The sequence below is a fragment of the Leptodactylus fuscus genome, chromosome 10, assembly GCF_031893055.1.
Source record: "Leptodactylus fuscus isolate aLepFus1 chromosome 10, aLepFus1.hap2, whole genome shotgun sequence".
In the NCBI taxonomy this organism is placed as follows: domain Eukaryota; kingdom Metazoa; phylum Chordata; class Amphibia; order Anura; family Leptodactylidae; genus Leptodactylus; species Leptodactylus fuscus.
The window spans coordinates 15,341,839-15,360,099 of record NC_134274.1 but is presented as its reverse complement, the minus strand read 5'-3'; the positions used below and the strand labels follow the sequence as shown (position 1 = coordinate 15,360,099).

The following is an 18,261-nucleotide window of genomic DNA, read 5'->3' as shown; positions in this document are numbered from 1 at the left end:
CATGCGCAGTCGGCTTTGCCCCAGGCCTAGAAGTTTGAAGCCAGCGCTGGAAGAAGACACGAAGAGAGGACGTTCCAGAAGAAGATGGAGGTGGCACTGGAGAGTTCTCTCACAGAATTGGGACCGCCCCCACTGCTGCGAGAGAACTCATTTGCATTCTGAAGAAAACCGGGATTTCAACTGAACGGCGACGCGGAGAAAAAATATTGAGATTTAACGATAGGATCCCTTTAAAGGGAGTCTGTCAACTGAATGAAGCCGACTGATAGGTTAGGGTCACCGGAATGAAATGGCGGTGATATTGTTTTTGGCAATATGCAGAAAAGCAATGATATAGTTTCCATTACAGAATTCCAAGGGGGAAACTACATTCAATAGGCTAGGGTCATCTGAATCAATCTGGGGGGCTGGGTTGAAAACCCACATGAAGACAGAATGCAGATATCGATGTGGATGGATGTAAACTTTGGACCCCAGTTCTGCTACAGTACTACCCAGGAAGTTAAATAAAGAAGACCTTTCACCACCTCCAGTTATTTGCAATCTTTAACAAATGACACTATACATACACCACCATTCCGACGTAGTTGGATTTTTTTCTTCTAGCCTCCACCATTCCTGAGCAATAAGTGCAGTTAGTTTAGGTGCTCAATAAGATATCTTATGCTAGATTCACACTAGCGTTCACGTTTTGGGCCAAAGAAGGAAACTACATCCACTTAAAAAGTGGTTACACGCAGAAACTCATTAGATTATAATAGAAGGTTTCAACGATTTTATAGGGAAATCTGGGACGGAGTGTCTGAATGCTAATGTGAACCTAGCGTAAGTTTTCTACTGTCCAGTGGCAGAGAACTCTGGGTCATGCCCAATGTCACACATTTGACAGTAGAGCACTTAGTGAGCACAATAGGCACCAAAACTAACTGTACTGATAGCTCAGGAATAGTGGGGGATACAGAAAAAAAAAAAAAACTGCGCCTGCTCTCTGCTTTGTTTTCTGCCCGAGAAACTGGACAGGAAATGGAAACCCTGACTGCTAGTTCCCGTCTCCTGTCCAGTTTCTCGGGGCCGAAGACGGAAACCTGCAAAGTGGAGACCGGGCGCAGGTGTGAACTCACCCTTAGCCTTTTTTATCGATGTCTATAGAGGTCTATTGTACATTTATTTGACCTTTGTAAAGTTAAGAACAAGTGCTTAGATTTGGGCGACCTGAACTCCAGACATTCATATCAGCCATATATCATCTACTTAGTAATACATCGGCCTGTTATTTGTCAGCGTGGTATGAAGTGTCAGGCCAATGGCTTTACTCGCAACAGGTCAGCTATTCACAAGCTCCCTCTTGGGCATTGGGAAGATGTACGGAGGGCTTGGATGTAATTGAAGGTATACAGAGTTATCACTTGTATCCATGTTTTCTTGGGACTCGCTTGTGCAGAATTGCTTTTGATACCGATCAGTCGGTAGCAGGAAATGTCAATAGGGAGGCTACAAAAGTCAGATGACAATTTGTGGGGTCACTTAGGTTTGCTCCTACACAAGGCTAAGTGGTGGGATTGCCTAAGGCTAGTATAACACTTAACCTTTGCAGAATTGCTTTATTTGCAGATGGTCAGGTGACACCTGGGACTCAAGATAGAGTTTACAGGGGACATGATAATAGTGCACCCCCCCATAAGTAATGCTGTTATGCCCCCCATAGATAGTAGTCTCCCCCCTCCATAGGTAATAGCGCAGCCCGAAGGTAATAGCACAGCTCAAGGTAAATCAAAGCGAAAAGTGAGATTATTATATTCTGGGGTCTGACTCCAGAATATAATAGGTGGAGCCCCAGGGTAGGGAAGAGAAATCAAAAAAATCATTCATCCTCGCCTTCCATTAACCTTCCAGTGTCTGGCACTTTCCTTGTGACGTCATCAGCCCAGGGGTCACGGCAGAGATGTCACATGGGCACACCAAGCCTCAATCACAGGACTCAGCACGGAATGCGGGCCAATGACATCACAGAAGAGCGCCACACAGAGGCCCAAGAGATGTAACGAAGGAGAGTCTAAGTGTTTTTCTTTTTCTTTTTTTTTTTTTTTTTTTTTTTTTTTGTTACCTGCCCTGCACCTCCACCTACATATGAAGAGACCCCAGATTATAATGCATTGACCATTTTATTTTACCCAAGATGAATCTCCATTTGTTCGATTTTGTAAGAAACTAACAAGTTGGACTATTGGCACCAACCAGATTTATTACGAGGCAATCCGTCCTTCTCTACTATCCCCATTGACAATATTGAACCATCAGTATAACCCCTATACCCCAGCCGATCAAGAGAATGAAGTGATAAAACTGGATATTCTACTCGACGCAGTGGTGTAACTAGGAATGGTTGGGTCCCAAGGCGAACATTTACATGGGACGTCAACATTTGTCTGGAACATCACCAAGTAGACGCAAAGCCTTCTTGAGTCCAGGAGAGTTAAGTAACAGGGTTTCTTATGTTCCTTCACCTCTCCTAGCCCTCTGATCATTATACTTGGGGGTCTGAAAAGACCCCCTACCCCTCAGAGTATAATGAAAGTGTGTGTGTGTGTGTGTGTGTGTGTGTGTGTGTGTGTGTGTGTGTGTGTGGTTTGTGGGCCTGCGGTCTTACTTACCAATCCTCCGCTCCTGCTCACAGCCGCATCCGCAGAAGGGGAAGCGCTGGTGGCCATGAGCAGCAACAAGGATTGGTAAGTAAATGTGTCAGTGGCCCGCTGTTACCATTGTCATCACATCCCGGGCCCTGTGGCAGCTGCTACCACTGTCATCATGTCCTGGGCCCTGTGGCAGCCGCTCCCACTGTCATCATGTCCTGGGCCCTGTGGCAGCCGCTACCACTGTCATCATGTCCTGGGCCCTGTGGCAGCCGCTCCCACTGTCATCATGTCCTGGGCCCTGTGGCAGCCGCTACCACTGTCATCATGTCCTGGGCCCTGTGGCAGCCGCTACCACGGTCATCATGTCCCGGGCCCTGTGGCAGCCACTACCACTGTCATCATGTCTCGGGCCCTGTGGCAGCCGCTACCACTGTCATCATGTCCTGGGCCCTGTGGCAGCCGCTACCACTGTCATCATGTCCTGGGCCCTGTGGCAGCCGCTACCACTGTCATCATGTCTCGGGCCCTCTGGCAGCCGCTACCACTGTCAGCATGTCCCAGGCCCTGTGGCAGCCACTACCACTGTCATCATGTCCCGGGCCCTGTGGCAGCCGCTACCACTGTCATCGTGTCCTGGGCCCTGTGGCAGCCGCTACCACTGTCAGCATGTTCTGGGCCCTGTGGCAGCCACTACCACTGTCATCGTGTCCCGGGCCCTGTGGCAGCCGCTACCATTGTCATCATGTCCCGGGCCCTGTGGCAGCCGTTACCACTGCTTACCCCGGTAGTTACGCCCCTAACTGCACGATTCAGGCCTTTTGTCTGTAGGTTCCTTCTCCAGATATTATATACTGTACATGTGCATCCACCTGCAGCATACCTCCCAACCGTCCCGATTTCCGCGGGACATTCACGATTTGGGTGATATGTCCCACGGTCCCGGTTGGAGGGAGGTATGTCACAGGTCAGCTCCTCACTTCAGCTGCATGTGTCAGCGAGAGAGACACGCAGCGGCGAAGAGCTGAACTGTGTCAGCTCCTTCCTTCAGCCGCATGTGTCAGAGAGAGACACGCAGTGGCGAAGTGAGGAGCTGACCTGTGTCAGCTCCTTGCTTCAGCCGCATATGTGTCAGCGAGAGAGGCGCGCAGAGAGCGGCGAGGGAGCGGAGGAGGAGGTAAGTTTAATGTGGAGGTGGAACGTGAATCTGGGAGCAGAGATGGAGAGGACGGCATGACACTGGGGGCAGAGATGGAGGGGACATGAATCTGGGGGCAGAGATGTGGAGACATGAATCTGGGGGCAGAGATGGAGGGACATGAATCTGGGGGCAGAGATGGAGAGGACATGAATCTGGGGGCAGAGATGGAGGGGACATGAATCTGGGGGCAGAGATGGGGGGGACATGAATCTGAGGGCAGAGATGGGGGGACAGGAATCTGAGGGCAGAGATGGGGGGACATGAATCTGGGGGGACATGAAACTGGGGGCAGAGATGGAGGGACTTGAATCTGGGGGCAGAGATGGAGGGGGAGACATGAAACTGGGGGCAGATGAAGGGTGTATATGAAGCTGGGGGAGAGATAGAGGGGGGGACATATAATTTACGGGTGACTGTAGGAGGATTATACTGTGTGCGGGCACATGAAAAATTAACGATTGGGTGGAGTCAACACAAAAGCGGGCGGGGCTAAATTTGCCGCGGCGCGCTATGCGCGCCGCACATTTTGTCCCTCTTTCAGTTCTTCAAAAGTTGGGAGGTATGCTGCAGATATGATTTTGTTATATTTCTTTCCGACACTAATAGTTTCATGAAAATAATCCCGTCCTCCGATATTGTGGATTGGTGTATGAGAGGATAAAATAATACCGCAAGCTGCCAGGTGTATATAGTAGTGATATGTGGAAGCTTTTTTGAAGGTAAAATCTCCTTTATCTCAGCAGTCACAGGGCGCTTGTCTGCGGATGGTTTAGCTTTGAGGATGATAATTCTAGTTTTCGGCTGGTCCATAGCTCAGCCTTGGATCACATCTACAGACATGCTGGTGGAGCGCTCTCATCGCGCGGGGACAGGAGCAGATGGCAGGAGTTACAGGAGCATATTTTAATCCCTCGGTCTTGACTGTGCGCCGATTCTGTTCCCACAAGGACATTATTACGTTTTTTTTGTTGGGAACTTTTGCAGTGTTTGCAAGTCAGGTTTTCATCAATATTTCATGGCGGAGCTTGCAGGTATTAATTAGCGCGCGTTCTGCCGTCGTCTAATGTACGCAGCTGTATTACATTGATTCTTTGAACCGGTCTCATGATGCCTACATGCAATGTAATTACATTTTTCTCACACATATGGAACATAACCTATTAGCCGCTGCCATCTGCTAGTTGTAAAGAAGCCTTTCTTCATTTCATAAAGGGGATTTGTACGGCATAAGATCATTTAAAAGCATGAAAAGATGACGTGCCAAAGACTGTATACCCATCATCTGATCAACATGTCTTCGACTGCAGAAAGGCGATTACCAGGGGACACAGTATTGTCATCCATTATACCATATGGTTATGCTGGTAATATAAGGATAGTATTGCCCTGCCCCCTACCCCTGGGACCGCAACGCCCTGCCAGGACCATGTACTTTTCTATTATACCCCCTTTAGGACCAGAAGATGGCTGAATTTACATTATGTAACCTCTATCATCATCTGTGCTTGGTACTACAACTCAGCCCCATTCAGGTGTGGCATGGTCATATGACCAATGGACAAGATGTCACTGGCGTGAAAGAGTAAATGGAGCTCAGGATCAAAGTCCTGAATAACCCCAGTATATTGGCCCTGACAGTGGTGGTTGTTACTCCACAATTTAGATGCCATTGACAACACCTTTGACAGTTTCAAGACCTCTCAGCACCTCCAACGAGTCCAGTTCATTACTATTTAATAGTTGGAATTTTTCTCTAGCCCCCACCATTCTTGAGCAATCAATGCTGTCAGTTTTGGTGTATGATAAACTATTCAGACAAGGGGCGTGACTGAGCACTGACATTGGCTGCCTCTGATTGGAGCTCTGAATCAAGACCCCTGCCTAACACTGCCCACTTGACAGTACAGAGCTGAAATACACATCAGACACCAAACCGAACTGTGCTTGTTGCTCAGGAACGGTGAGGTATAGAGGAAAAAATAAAAATCCAACTGTGCTGGAATCAGTGGACTGACACCTATTTACAGATGCTGAAGACTATAATTGGTGAAGATGGGGAAAGGTCCTCTTTACTTCTAGCAATGTCCTATCAGTTTTTATACTGTTAATAATCAAATTATGGCTGAAATACAGGCTAGATTTATCTCTTAACTGGGGGTGTGAAAAACAAGGAGCAATCGACCCCCTCTACCATCCATTGTCTGTTATGTCCTGCCATTAGTAACTATACAATTGCAAACAAGTACCTGAGAAAATCCCAAATAACCATAAGGAGACCCAGGAACACTGACTGTAAATGTAGGGCATATACACGCAACCAAGCAGATTTACAAATCTATTTACAAATTCAGCAAGTCGCTAGCTCTCAGTGACTAAAAATCACATCTACAAATCACACAAGCAACTAGAAATAGATACAAGTACATAGAAGATTTTTTTTTACATTATAAACTGTAAGATTTTCCGAATCTTCAGTCTTTTGCACACAGCAACAGTTTGTAGACATGCAGATTGTGAGGAGAATCAACCCCTCCCCACTCCATTCCCTGTGCGAATAGAGAAAAGGACGGTCCTCTACATTCACGGATATAAGCAAGATGGAATGGAATGTATCTATGGACAGACTTCCTTAGTAACAAAAGAGTGAAATGCAAATTACTGTGAGCTTTTTCAGGCAGAGAGTAGGCGTATCTTTAACAGTGCATTATATTTTGGTGCAGAATATGCTAATTAGGCTCTCTACTGTCAGGTGGAAATATTTGTTGATTCTGGCCCCCCCACACCTTATGGTGACAGTACAGACTGCCGTGCACTACATATGGCAGCCATACAATTGATGGGGATTATCTCGGTGGTTCACCTCTCACGCAGAGTCCTGATTGTTTTTGCAGTCGTACACTTAGGTCAATGGTTCTTCCCTGCTTTCTAAATGCTACAATCCACACGGGCAAATAGTCATGGCCGTCGTCGTAACTCTAGTCTAGCTCCAACCTGCAGAGGCTCTTCTCCATTATACAAATGTAAAATCATATATCTGTGTAATGGGGCAGAATCTATAAAGCTTGCATTATTTATTAGAAAGCAATAGTATAGGGGTTAACCAGAAGTCACACTGGAGCGGTATAGAGATACAAATCAATGCCAAGTTGCTATATGGGAACGTGCTAACAGCCAGCAAGCCTTTCTGCTGTCGAAAAGCAATGTCTCACCGAGCTGCAGTGTAATGTATCTGTATATGGATATAGAAGTAAATACTGAAATATTCATACATGTACATACACAGACAGCAAGCCTATATTACACTTCCTCCAGCAAAATAGGATTATCTGCCAAATTCTATTGACTATATTATCTGCGGACAGAATACTGGCGTGGTTTGTACTGTGATATAGGATATACAAGCTGTAGGGCAATGTCATATAAACAGGGGTCAAGCAAAGCAACTTAATGAAACCCCTAATACACATGACAGGGGTCAACATGCAAACATAAGACAATCCGGTGCAAAAGTCTGCATTAAATCCATTGCAATACAATCACCAAATGTAGCCTCTATTTTTTGCATTTCTGCCGACAGTCTTTTCCAGGGCTGGCTTTAGGGTTGTATGACCTGTATGGGGCACAGGGTGCTTCAGGGGATCTCTGATCACTAGGAGATGTAATGATGGTTGTATTCCAGTATTACTAGTATATTGCATAGCAGGTTATGAGATTACTTTATGTATAGGGCGATGGATGTGACTACTAGGGTAGCAGACATACGGCTATAGGACCAAACTACCAAGTATTGCCATCTCTATACGGTATATGGCGCAGGCAGGGATGTAAATTGAATGAGGTTTTTTATACTATGACGCCCAGCTGTATAATATATGATATTCTATATGTATTTTATTATTTTTGTGTTATGATATATGGTATACTGCCCCTATAACTGGGACATCACTGTACATAATGTGTCAGAAATGAATTGAACATACTATAACACAATAAACATGAATCCACATATTAAACACTGCACGGTTTCAACTAAACAACATTTGCATCATATTGTGCAAAAAAAAAAAAAAAAATCCACTCTCCACTTCACAGCAACTCCTATATAGTGGCTCCCTACTCTTTAGGGTGCAGCAGTGTAGGGTGACCCAGCACCCCGGCTGCCAGTCTAATCCCACCTGGCTCTCGATCACACCACAGTAATTGTCACCCCGCAGTACCGCACATTATACACAGCTCACCTTTCCATGTGGCCTCAGACCAGGTAACTCAATGCTGTGTGCAGACCTCTCATTAGAAACACCTGGGCCGGATAGGAGGAGAGAAGGAAACAGGGCAATAGCCAAAAATAAGGGGGCAGGCCATGCAACTCCTCCAGCATTGCAAAATACACTACATGACAACCACAGGAGACTGCATAAGGGCCACAAATTATCCTGATATTGTGACATCTCTGTGTTTATTATCCATGTACTGAGATACATTATATACATTATGTGTACAGTAGTTCTATGGAAGAAATTGTGATCTTACTGAGTGCATCAACCCTGTACTGTGACATCACTGTGTATTATCTCTGTACTGTGACATCACTGTGTGTATTATCCCTGTACTGTGACATCACTGTGTGTATTATCCCTGTACTGTGACATCACTGTATTATCCCTGTACTGTGACATCACTGTGTGTATTATCCCTGTACTGTGACATCACTGTGTGCATCAACCCTGTACTGTGACATCACTGTGTGTATTATCTCTGTACTGTGACATCACTGTGTGTATTATCCTGTACTGTGACATCACTGTGTGTATTATCCTGTACTGTGACATCACTGTGTGTATTCTCTGTACTGTGACATCACTGTGTGTATTATCCTGTACTGTGACATCACTGTGTGTATTATCCCTGTACTGTGACATCACTGTGTGTATTATCCCTGTACTGTGACATCACTGTATTATCCTGTACTGTGACATCACTGTGTGTATTATCCCTGTACTGTGACATCACTGTGTGCATCATCTCTGTACTGTGACATCACTGTGTGTATTATCCTGTACTGTGACATCACTGTGTGTATTATCCTGTACTGTGACATCACTGTGTGTATTCTCTGTACTGTGACATCACTGTGTGTATTATCCTGTACTGTGACATCACTGTGTGTATTATCCCTGTACTGTGACATCACTGTGTGTATTATCCCTGTACTGTGACATCACTGTGTGTATTATCCCTGTACTGTGACATCACTGTGTGTATTATCCCTGTACTGTGACATCACTGTGTGTATTATCCCTGTACTGTGACATCACTGTGTGTATTATCCTGTACTGTGACATCACTGTGTGTATTATCCCTGTACTGTGACATCACTGTGTGTATTATCCTGTACTGTGACATCACTGTGTGTATTATCTCTGTACTGTGACATCACTGTGTGTAATATCCTGTACTGTGACATCTCTGTGTGTATTATCCCTGTACTGTGACATCGCTGTGTGTATTATCCCTGTACTGTGACATCGCTGTGTGTATTATCCCTGTACTGTGACATCACTGTGTGCATTATCCCTGTGCAGTGACAGCACCATGTACACTATCTATACTATATAACATCTGTCCATTAAGGACTCCAGAATGATTATCTTCTTTCCATATATCGCGATGATGAAATTAGGCTCCATTTTAAGTTATCTGATAGCGGCTTATTGTTAGTTGTTGCACCCATGCATGCGTGGTTATTTGGTAACTGTATCTTGCGATCTTCTTTCCTTCCATTATATTGCACTAATACACAGGCACTGTACAATATATTGAATAATTATTTTTGCAAGAACCCAGCTGCACCTCAGCCTCATGTATGCAGACCAGTACTATAAAGGGTCTCATTGCACATTTACATTGGGGTCAGGTCCTCCACCGACATGAATGTTATACGGATATCAAAGCAAATGCTAATTCTAGTTTTACGTATTCGCCTCCATTCCTTGCTCCTCTCTAGTTTGCAGCGAGCATTGTGCAGATTTATCAGCTCTTTGGCCCCCGAATATCCGACATATCACAACACCAATAATGGCTTCACATGGGTAGAGGCCGAAGAAGGATGATGAAATCTCACAATCTTATTCAATGCTATGAAAATCCGCTCTGGGTTGAAGTATGGCTTTAATTTCCCTGCAAATTTCTTTTCTTCCATCCCTTGTGTCTTGAGATTTGTTCTTGAACAATCGTCTTGTCAGCAGTATTAACTAGGAAGGTTGTGAGCGCCACAGATATTGTACCTTACAGATAATAGTTGGAAAATACTCTATAATTTATGCTTCACTTTCAGCCGCTCGGGTCAATGAAACTTGAGAAGTGAAAAATGTTCTGCCGCAGCAGATCTGCAACAGTGCTGGATCTTTCAAGTGCAGATATTTGGGAATTTGCATATTACTCCTCAACACTTACAAGTAATCTGCCAAACTGATGAAATTCAATGAGGTGCATCTTTTTGAGCACAAACTCATTTTACTTTACAATTACAACCCAAACCCCTGAGTGCTAAGACGCTGAACGGCATCTCTATAAATACGCCTTTCATGGCTGCAAAATAATGTAGAAATAATCCCGCTGCTCGCCGTCTATCCGTGCTCCCATCTCCGTACTCGGCTGCAAATAGGACAATGACTGTTTTATCCAATTGCTCTGGACGTTTTTATAGGCAAGGCTCGGCGATACAATATTCTCTATGTGTAAGACATAATCCCTAATCTTTGTATCGTAGCCGATGCAAAGGAGAGCCTAACAGGAGATTATTAGGAGGAGTGTAAATGTGTCTGCGGTCAGCTCCACCTAGTGGCGGCTAATAAAACATTATCCATTAAAAAGGACCTTTCACCAACCCCATTATCTTAACTTATGGCGATACATTTTCCGATCAAGACAGCATATAAACCTTCAATTGCTTTAGGGCTATCACTGTGCGTATTATCTCTGTACTGTGACATCACTGTGTGTATTATCTCTGTACTGTGACATCACTGTGTGTATTATCTCTGTACTGTGACATCACTGTGTGTATTATCCCTGTAATGTGACATCACTGTGTGTATTATCCCTGTACTGTGACAACAGTGTGTGTATTATCCCTGTACTGTGACATCACTGTGTGTATTATCCCTGTACTGTGACATCACTGTGTGTATTATCCTGTACTGTGACATCACTGTGTGTATTATCCTGTACTGTGACATCACTGTGTGTATTATCTCTGTACTGTGACATCACTGTGTGTATTATCCCTGTACTGTGACATCACTGTGTGTATTATCTCTGTACTGTGACATCACTGTGTATTATCCTGTACTGTGACAACAGTGTGTGTATTATCCCTGTACTGTGACATCACTGTGTGTATTATCTCTGTACTGTGACATCACTGTGTGTATTATCCCTGTACTGTGACATCACTGTGTGTATTATCCCTGTACTGTGACATCACTGTGTGTATTATCCCTGTACTGTGACATCACTGTGTGTATTATCCCTGTACTGTGACATCACTGTGTGTATTATCCCTGTACTGTGACATCACTGTGTGTATTATCCCTGTACTGTGACATCACTGTGTGTATTATCCCTGTACTGTGACATCACTGTGTGTATTATCCCTGTACTGTGACATCACTGTGTGTATTATCCCTGTACTGTGACATCACGGTGTGTATTATCCCTGTACTGTGACATCACGGTGTGTATTATCCCTGTACTGTGACATCACTCTGTATATTATCTCTGTACTGTGACATCAATGTGGTGTTTAAGTGGCATTTTGGACATGACAAAAACCTCAGTTTTCGTAGTTTTTGCTGTATTTTTGTTCTGCACTGTGTTTCGCTCTTTGGGGTGGGGGGTGGGGTTAGGAATCAGCCTAAAATACTATTTCCTTGGATTATGTAGCGCACTGGACTCTCTACATATCATAAATCCCTAGATTTCAACCCCATAATGCTCCAACTTGTGCATTTTACAAATAGATTGCAGCACGAGTCATGTGGCTACATTTATTTTATGGATTCAGCCTATTTTTTTGGGATGTTACAATTGGTATACTTGCTCTCAAGTTGGCGGTGGATCATATAACACTGTATCCCGGCCAGTCGGAATCTGGCATCATATCTAAGGTGCTGCTTCTGACAGCTTGCCCTAAGATAGGACCTCTAACGCTTCCTCTCATACAATCGTTCTGAAATGTTCCTGAAACCGGAATTGCTCCAATCCCATTATAATAATCCCACTGTGGCTACTGAAAAAAGTTTTACAGAGTTGTAAGACTTTTGCCTGGGAAATCAGTTTAGCTCAGTGATAGTCGTGCCAGACTTGTAGACTTTGTTCTGGTCGGAAATTGCAAGGAGTACAAATCCGTCCAAGACTAATCTCTCATTTGTAGCAGTCCCTTGTGAAGACTTCACTCTCTTCCAAAAACAGCTGACGGCTTAGTTAATGTAACGTCTTGGCTGGCTGTGTTTCTGTGTCAGGGATTCAGCTTTGGTCCTTGCAATGCTTGTATATACTATATACATAGTATATGGTTCTACCTCTATCCTTGACCCCACACGAGATTTGGACATGGCCTGCAGAGTTGTCTGTCTGGCCTGCCCACGTCGTGCAGGATCCAGCCTTTGCTGGCACAGGATTGATGTGGGCTCCTTCTCATAGAGTAACCAACTGATCTGTTCCTTCTGTTCCTCTGACTTGTCAGATTTTCTCAAGAAGACGGTGATTAACATATTTCCTTTTCTGTCAGCTTTTCAGTCTTGTTACAAAGGGGATTAATATAACAGTATGGCATGGAAATGCCTAACGCCAGTGTACGGTATATGCACAAATACAGCCAGCAGCCTTGTAAAGTTTACCCAAACTTTGTAACATGGGTCTTAAAGGGGTTGCTCAGGAATTGGAGGTTGGGCAAGGTGTAAAATAATAATATAAAAAAATAGATTTAATATATAAATACCGGTAATCTAAAAAACAATACTCACTTGTCATCAATGCTTCATTGTTCACCACCGGTGCCAGTCTCATTCCAGCACCTGGACCAATGATGTCACTCCCATATGTCACCAGTTCCTTACCGGCCATCGATGAGGTCACCGATTGGTTTAGAAAGACACGAGTCACTGGCATGAGACTGAAAGGACAATGGTGGTGGAGAACGGAGCACCTGGGACAGGGGGGGGGGGGGGGGAATGCTTTATTATTTAGTTATATTAAACCTCCTCCAGCCTCTACATGTGTATGGTCAATATCTCTAGCGCCATCTATAGGTAAGAGATCCGGGATCTCACACATCCAGATAGAACCCCATTTTTGTAACCGGCTGTAGATGGCTTAAAGGGGTTGTCCAGTATAAACTGAGAATTAACCCCTAAACTAAATTTCCTCCCCCCGTCTAACTTCTAATTTACTTCAATGAAAAAAAAATAAAAAAAAAATCTATAATTACCCATATCTCTGGAGCGGTCATGTGATTACCCCAGGGACACTTTCTGATCATCCTGACATTGTTTCACTGCTTCCGAAATGGAACGTCACCATCACTCTCCCCCCTCATATCAATACTTATTGAGCCTTCCTGTGTCCGGGGAAAGTCTCCTCCCCCTTCCTGTCTTCTAGTAGTGGGTGGAATAGGTTAGCTAGGGAGATGGGGGAGGGTGGGAAGGGCTAGTAATGGGTGGGATCGATAGTATTAGTGAGACAGCGAGGGTGGGAGGGGCTAGTAATGGGCAGGATCACTAGTATTAGCGAGACAGGGATGGTGGGAGGGGCTAGTAATGGGCAGGATCACTAGTATTAGCGAGACAGTGAGGGTGGGAGGGGCTAGTAATGGGCGGCATCGCTAGTATTAGCAAGACAGCGAAGGTGGGAGGGGCTAGTAATGGGTAGGATCGCTAGTATTAGCGAGACAGGGATGGTGGGAAGAGCTAGGCTTAGTGAGACAGGGAGGGTTTGCAATGGGGTGTGAGAGAACTAGTACAGCAGTTACATAGGAAGCACGACAGCAGAAAGCTAACACCAGGTAAACAAAGGCAGAGGATGAAGTAGCAACCAGAGACGCCCAGAAACCGCTCCAAACACTGCTAAAGGTATATGGATGTACTTATTAACCCATTACTAGAAATAACAGACCTTTCTAATAAAATAAAGATTTTCTCCCTGCAAAGCCCCTTTAACTAATAAAGCAACTTAGTTTCAAAGCTGTTTAAAGGGTCAGACATTGACTTTACAGGGTAGTCACCCTATAGATGGTGCTAGAGGCAGTTTCTTCCTTCCATGAATATTTTTGGTGCTTGAGGATATGACTGCTGTTCTGCTTTAGTAGGCTACTTTCTTCCTCACCGGGTACTCGAGCAGGTGCCTTGGCGCTGTGTGCACCTTGAAATCCTTCCCTTTTTCAATTAATTTTCTGACAGAATGTTTTATTGCTGGCTTGCAGTGTAAAACTCATATTAAGTATCTGTCAGTGTGCAATAATGAATGTTTTTCTGTGCAGTAACTAACCTCCTCCATTGTTCCATGCACAGCAGTCTGGAGGAGTGATATTTCTGGAAGTGTTCTCGATGAGCACCACACTTGATGGATGATGGCTTCTTTCTGCACATTACTCTCATTCATATTCAATGTTTTTACTTATTTTCACAACCCAATAACTCCAGCCGAAAACAGGGGAAGGATGTGCCGAAAACGCAGACGTGCGGCACATCCACCCCAGCTACGGAAACTCCCACAGCCAAAAACTTAGTGATTTCACAGACGGCTTCATCCATCAAGGGCTCGCGATCCAATATCGAGACAAATGTGCAGTTTATTAGAACCACAGTGAAGGTTGACAGGTGTTGTCTTTCTTAGGGGGATTGGCACCTTAAAACCCTCCTCTGAAGACGCCTCCATCCTATTCATGTCAGTGGCTGATTTTATTCACCTATAGAAAAAACGAAGCCCCAAGTGGATTCCACCTGAAACTTCTATAGAAATATATGGGAGGTGGAAGCCATGCGTGCTGACTTATCACCACCTCCACCTCATTACACCCTTTAATAGACCCCTTTGCATTGATTCTGATGCAGTTGGAATTTTTTCTCTAGCCCCCACCATTCCCGAGCAATCATTTCTGTAAGTTTCAGCACAAGTCTACTCTCTATTGTCAGGTGGGCGGTGCTAGGAGCAGAATAGGGACCGCTCACCTGACAGTAGAGAGCATAATTGTGCTGGAATTAACAACTGATTGCTCAGGAATGGTGGGGGTTAGAGAAAAAAATTCCAATTGTGCTAGTAGGAGTGAAGTGGCAGCCATTGAAGGATGTAAAGAATTGGAACTGGTGGTAAGAAAAGTTTTCCTCTTTTGACATGTCTTTCAGTTGCATACCCCATGGGATCCCAATTCAGATGAATCTATGTTATGTTCCTCTGTCATTCCTATTGGAAATTTATGAATAAATTGACATCTTGGTATTACCAGTTGGATGTGTGTCCATATGCAGACTGCGTAAGGACAGGGAAGGGTATCATCTTATTGCCAATGATTTATACATTTCCAGGAGGAATAACAGAGGAACAACACAAATGCAAATATTTACTGAAGCAGATAAGTCAGGACAGGTTGAACAATCCACATTATGCCTACTATAAGATCTTAGGGTTGGTTTATGACATGGGGATTTAGAGGACACCAAAGAGATCATCCTCGTGCCATGCCTTGCCCTTCAGGCCCCGTATACCGTATATCACAATCTATCACTTTTGCCCAGAGTATTTCTTAGATTGGAGCATGACTTTGTGTTCTCCTGCCAAATAAAGACGTGACAACTGCTCTGAGAAATGATCGGAGCCAGCAGCACGGCCGAGACGTCTCCGCAGTATACACCGCGCGTCTGATGGATTGGTTTTTCTTTTCTACAGGTCGACTCATCTTTTGCTAAATACAAGTTACTCATTTGTACAAATACTAAAAATAACATGTTTTTCTGAATTTTAGGTTTGCATTGTCCAGAAGAAAGACACTGAAACCATGTATGCCATGAAGTACATGAATAAGCAACAATGTATCGAGCGGGACGAAGTCCGGAACGTATTCAGGGAGTTGGAGATCTTACAGGAGATTGAGCACGTCTTTTTAGTCAATCTTTGGTAAGACGTCTTTAGGTTACATCACATTTAAGTGTGAAGTTGAAATATTTTGTTGCATTGCGGTTCACATGGAGGAATCTGCCACAGATTTGGGGAACGGATTCCGACCCTGAAAGGGAAGGCAGATTCTGTCTCCTATTATTTTCAATGGGAGGCAGAGATTGCAACAGGATGCAGAAAAAAATAAGGCTACATTCACATGACGGAAAGTGAAGAGGAATTCGGCCGAGCAGAACATCAGCATTCCAGACGCTTATTTGTTGCAGTGTTTTGCCGTAATCTCTGCAAATTCTGCATGGATTTGGGGGTGGAATACAACCCCAGACATGCGACAAATTCCTACGTATCCTCTCGTGTAGCTGATTGCCAAAATCCCTTTAACTCCCTGTAAGGGTTAAACCCGACTACGCCATGGCCCAGGCAACTGAGAAATGATGCATTAAAATTAATCTAATTTTCTGAAAGGAACGTCATACGACATTGATTAAACGCTGGGAAATATTCCCGGATCTGTGTCTAGTGGAGGGAGCAGCATGGTACATTAGGCCTGCCATGTAGAAGACATGACGTAGAGCAGGAATCATTGATATTCCATTGTAAGCCATGCAGATAGCGTAACGCCCTCACTAGTAATATACCCCGCCTGCCACTGATCCATTGCACACGTGGCGGTAGTTTTCATTTTACATGACAACATAATATTTATAGCCTGCTGCAATATAAATGATCATATACATGTAATGGATGATATTACTACCTTGTATATCATGTATATAGTGAGCTGCTGCTGCTGCTGCTATATGGCTGATCATATAGCCAGAGGATACCAAGAATGTAGGTTGGGTCAAAGATCTTCATTAACTAGACCATTTATTGAGTTGTGTTTTGTTTTTTTGGGGGGAGGGGGTTACAACTCCAATGGGTTACATCACCAAACCTCCACTGCTTCCTAGGTACTGCTGCGATCTACGTCGTTGCCCTTATCTCAACCCCTAGGAAATGGCCAATGACGTAACAAGTGTCTTGTGGGTGCACACTTTTTTGCAGACCCCAGAGTATAGTCATCGGAGTCCCAGGGAAGGTGGATAAAAATAAACACTAATACTCACCTTTCCTGGGCATCCTGGCTCCGACTGTCCTCAGCAGCTTTGGCCATCTTCCCGGCGTCCCTGCTCAGGCCTGTGATCGGTCCTTAGCGGTCACATGGGGACGCACTGATGTCATTACGCTGCCGCGCCCCATCAGACCGCTAGGGCATAATCACAGGCCTCAGTCACGAGAAGGAAAACCGCTGGAGAGGACGCTGAGCCCAGGAGAGGCGAGTATAACTATTTATTATTTGAAGTCACCTCCCAAGGGCTAGTATGCATAGCGGTTAAGGAACTAGGCTTTCCCCGTCTGCTGTCATAGTTGTAGCTGTCTCCAGCTGGCCATGGGCCCCATCATGGTTGCACTCCCTGCGACCCCTGGAAATGGCTTAATATGCCATCACAACTAACCAATGGCTGAATTAGGTCACCAATGATTGGTAAAGCGGGTAATTCCAGCTTATTAAGATAGGGACAAGGACGTAGATAACAGAAGAACCCAGACAGTCGTGGAGGTTTGGGGATGTAACCCATTGGTTGAGGGATACGTTATTCTGATCATAGCCATTGCAATGGGAGCGGCCCGTCATCTCCAGGTTCCTGTAGTGATAGCATGGGCAAAACTTCTAAATCTGGGGTTGTTATCTGGTCGGACCCTTGTGACCATATTGCTTGGGGTTCATTATTGTCTCAAAGCCTGGTCCCACCAGATGAGCCACTCCAACCTCGAAATACCTCCAATAAACAGATACCACCAGAATTTCATTATATAATTTATGGTTTTCAGGTACTCATTCCAAGATGAAGAGGACATGTTCATGGTGGTGGACTTACTCCTGGGCGGAGATCTCAGATATCACCTACAGCAAAATGTCCAGTTCACAGAAGAGACTGTCAAGCTGTATATCTGCGAGATGGCTCTGGCACTAGATTACCTAAGAAGTCAACATATAATACATAGGTACAGTAAGAAGAAGTGTTGTCTCTGGGCAAGGGGATTAATTTTTTTAATTAATTAAATTATTGAATGTAAGCATTTATATATCGCTCATGGAAAATTTTGGCAAATTTGTTAAATTAGATTTCTAGTATTTTGCAATGCAGATCCCTGTTATGTAACGTATAACTTTGTGGCTCAGCATGAAGCTAACATTCGTCTCATTACGTTACA

General features: G+C 44.4%; 1 protein-coding gene across 2 annotated transcripts in view; it reads left to right on the top strand.

Moving 5' to 3' along the window:
• Positions 1 to 18,261, top strand: part of STK32C (serine/threonine kinase 32C) — a 122,209-nt gene that overhangs the window by 92,594 nt on the left and 11,354 nt on the right. For both annotated transcript variants that reach the window (XM_075288022.1, XM_075288023.1), the window contains exons 3-4: positions 15,851 to 16,002; positions 17,878 to 18,051. In XM_075288022.1, the coding sequence (XP_075144123.1) occupies positions 15,851 to 16,002; positions 17,878 to 18,051 (326 nt within the window). The remainder of the gene's footprint in view (positions 1 to 15,850; positions 16,003 to 17,877; positions 18,052 to 18,261) is intronic.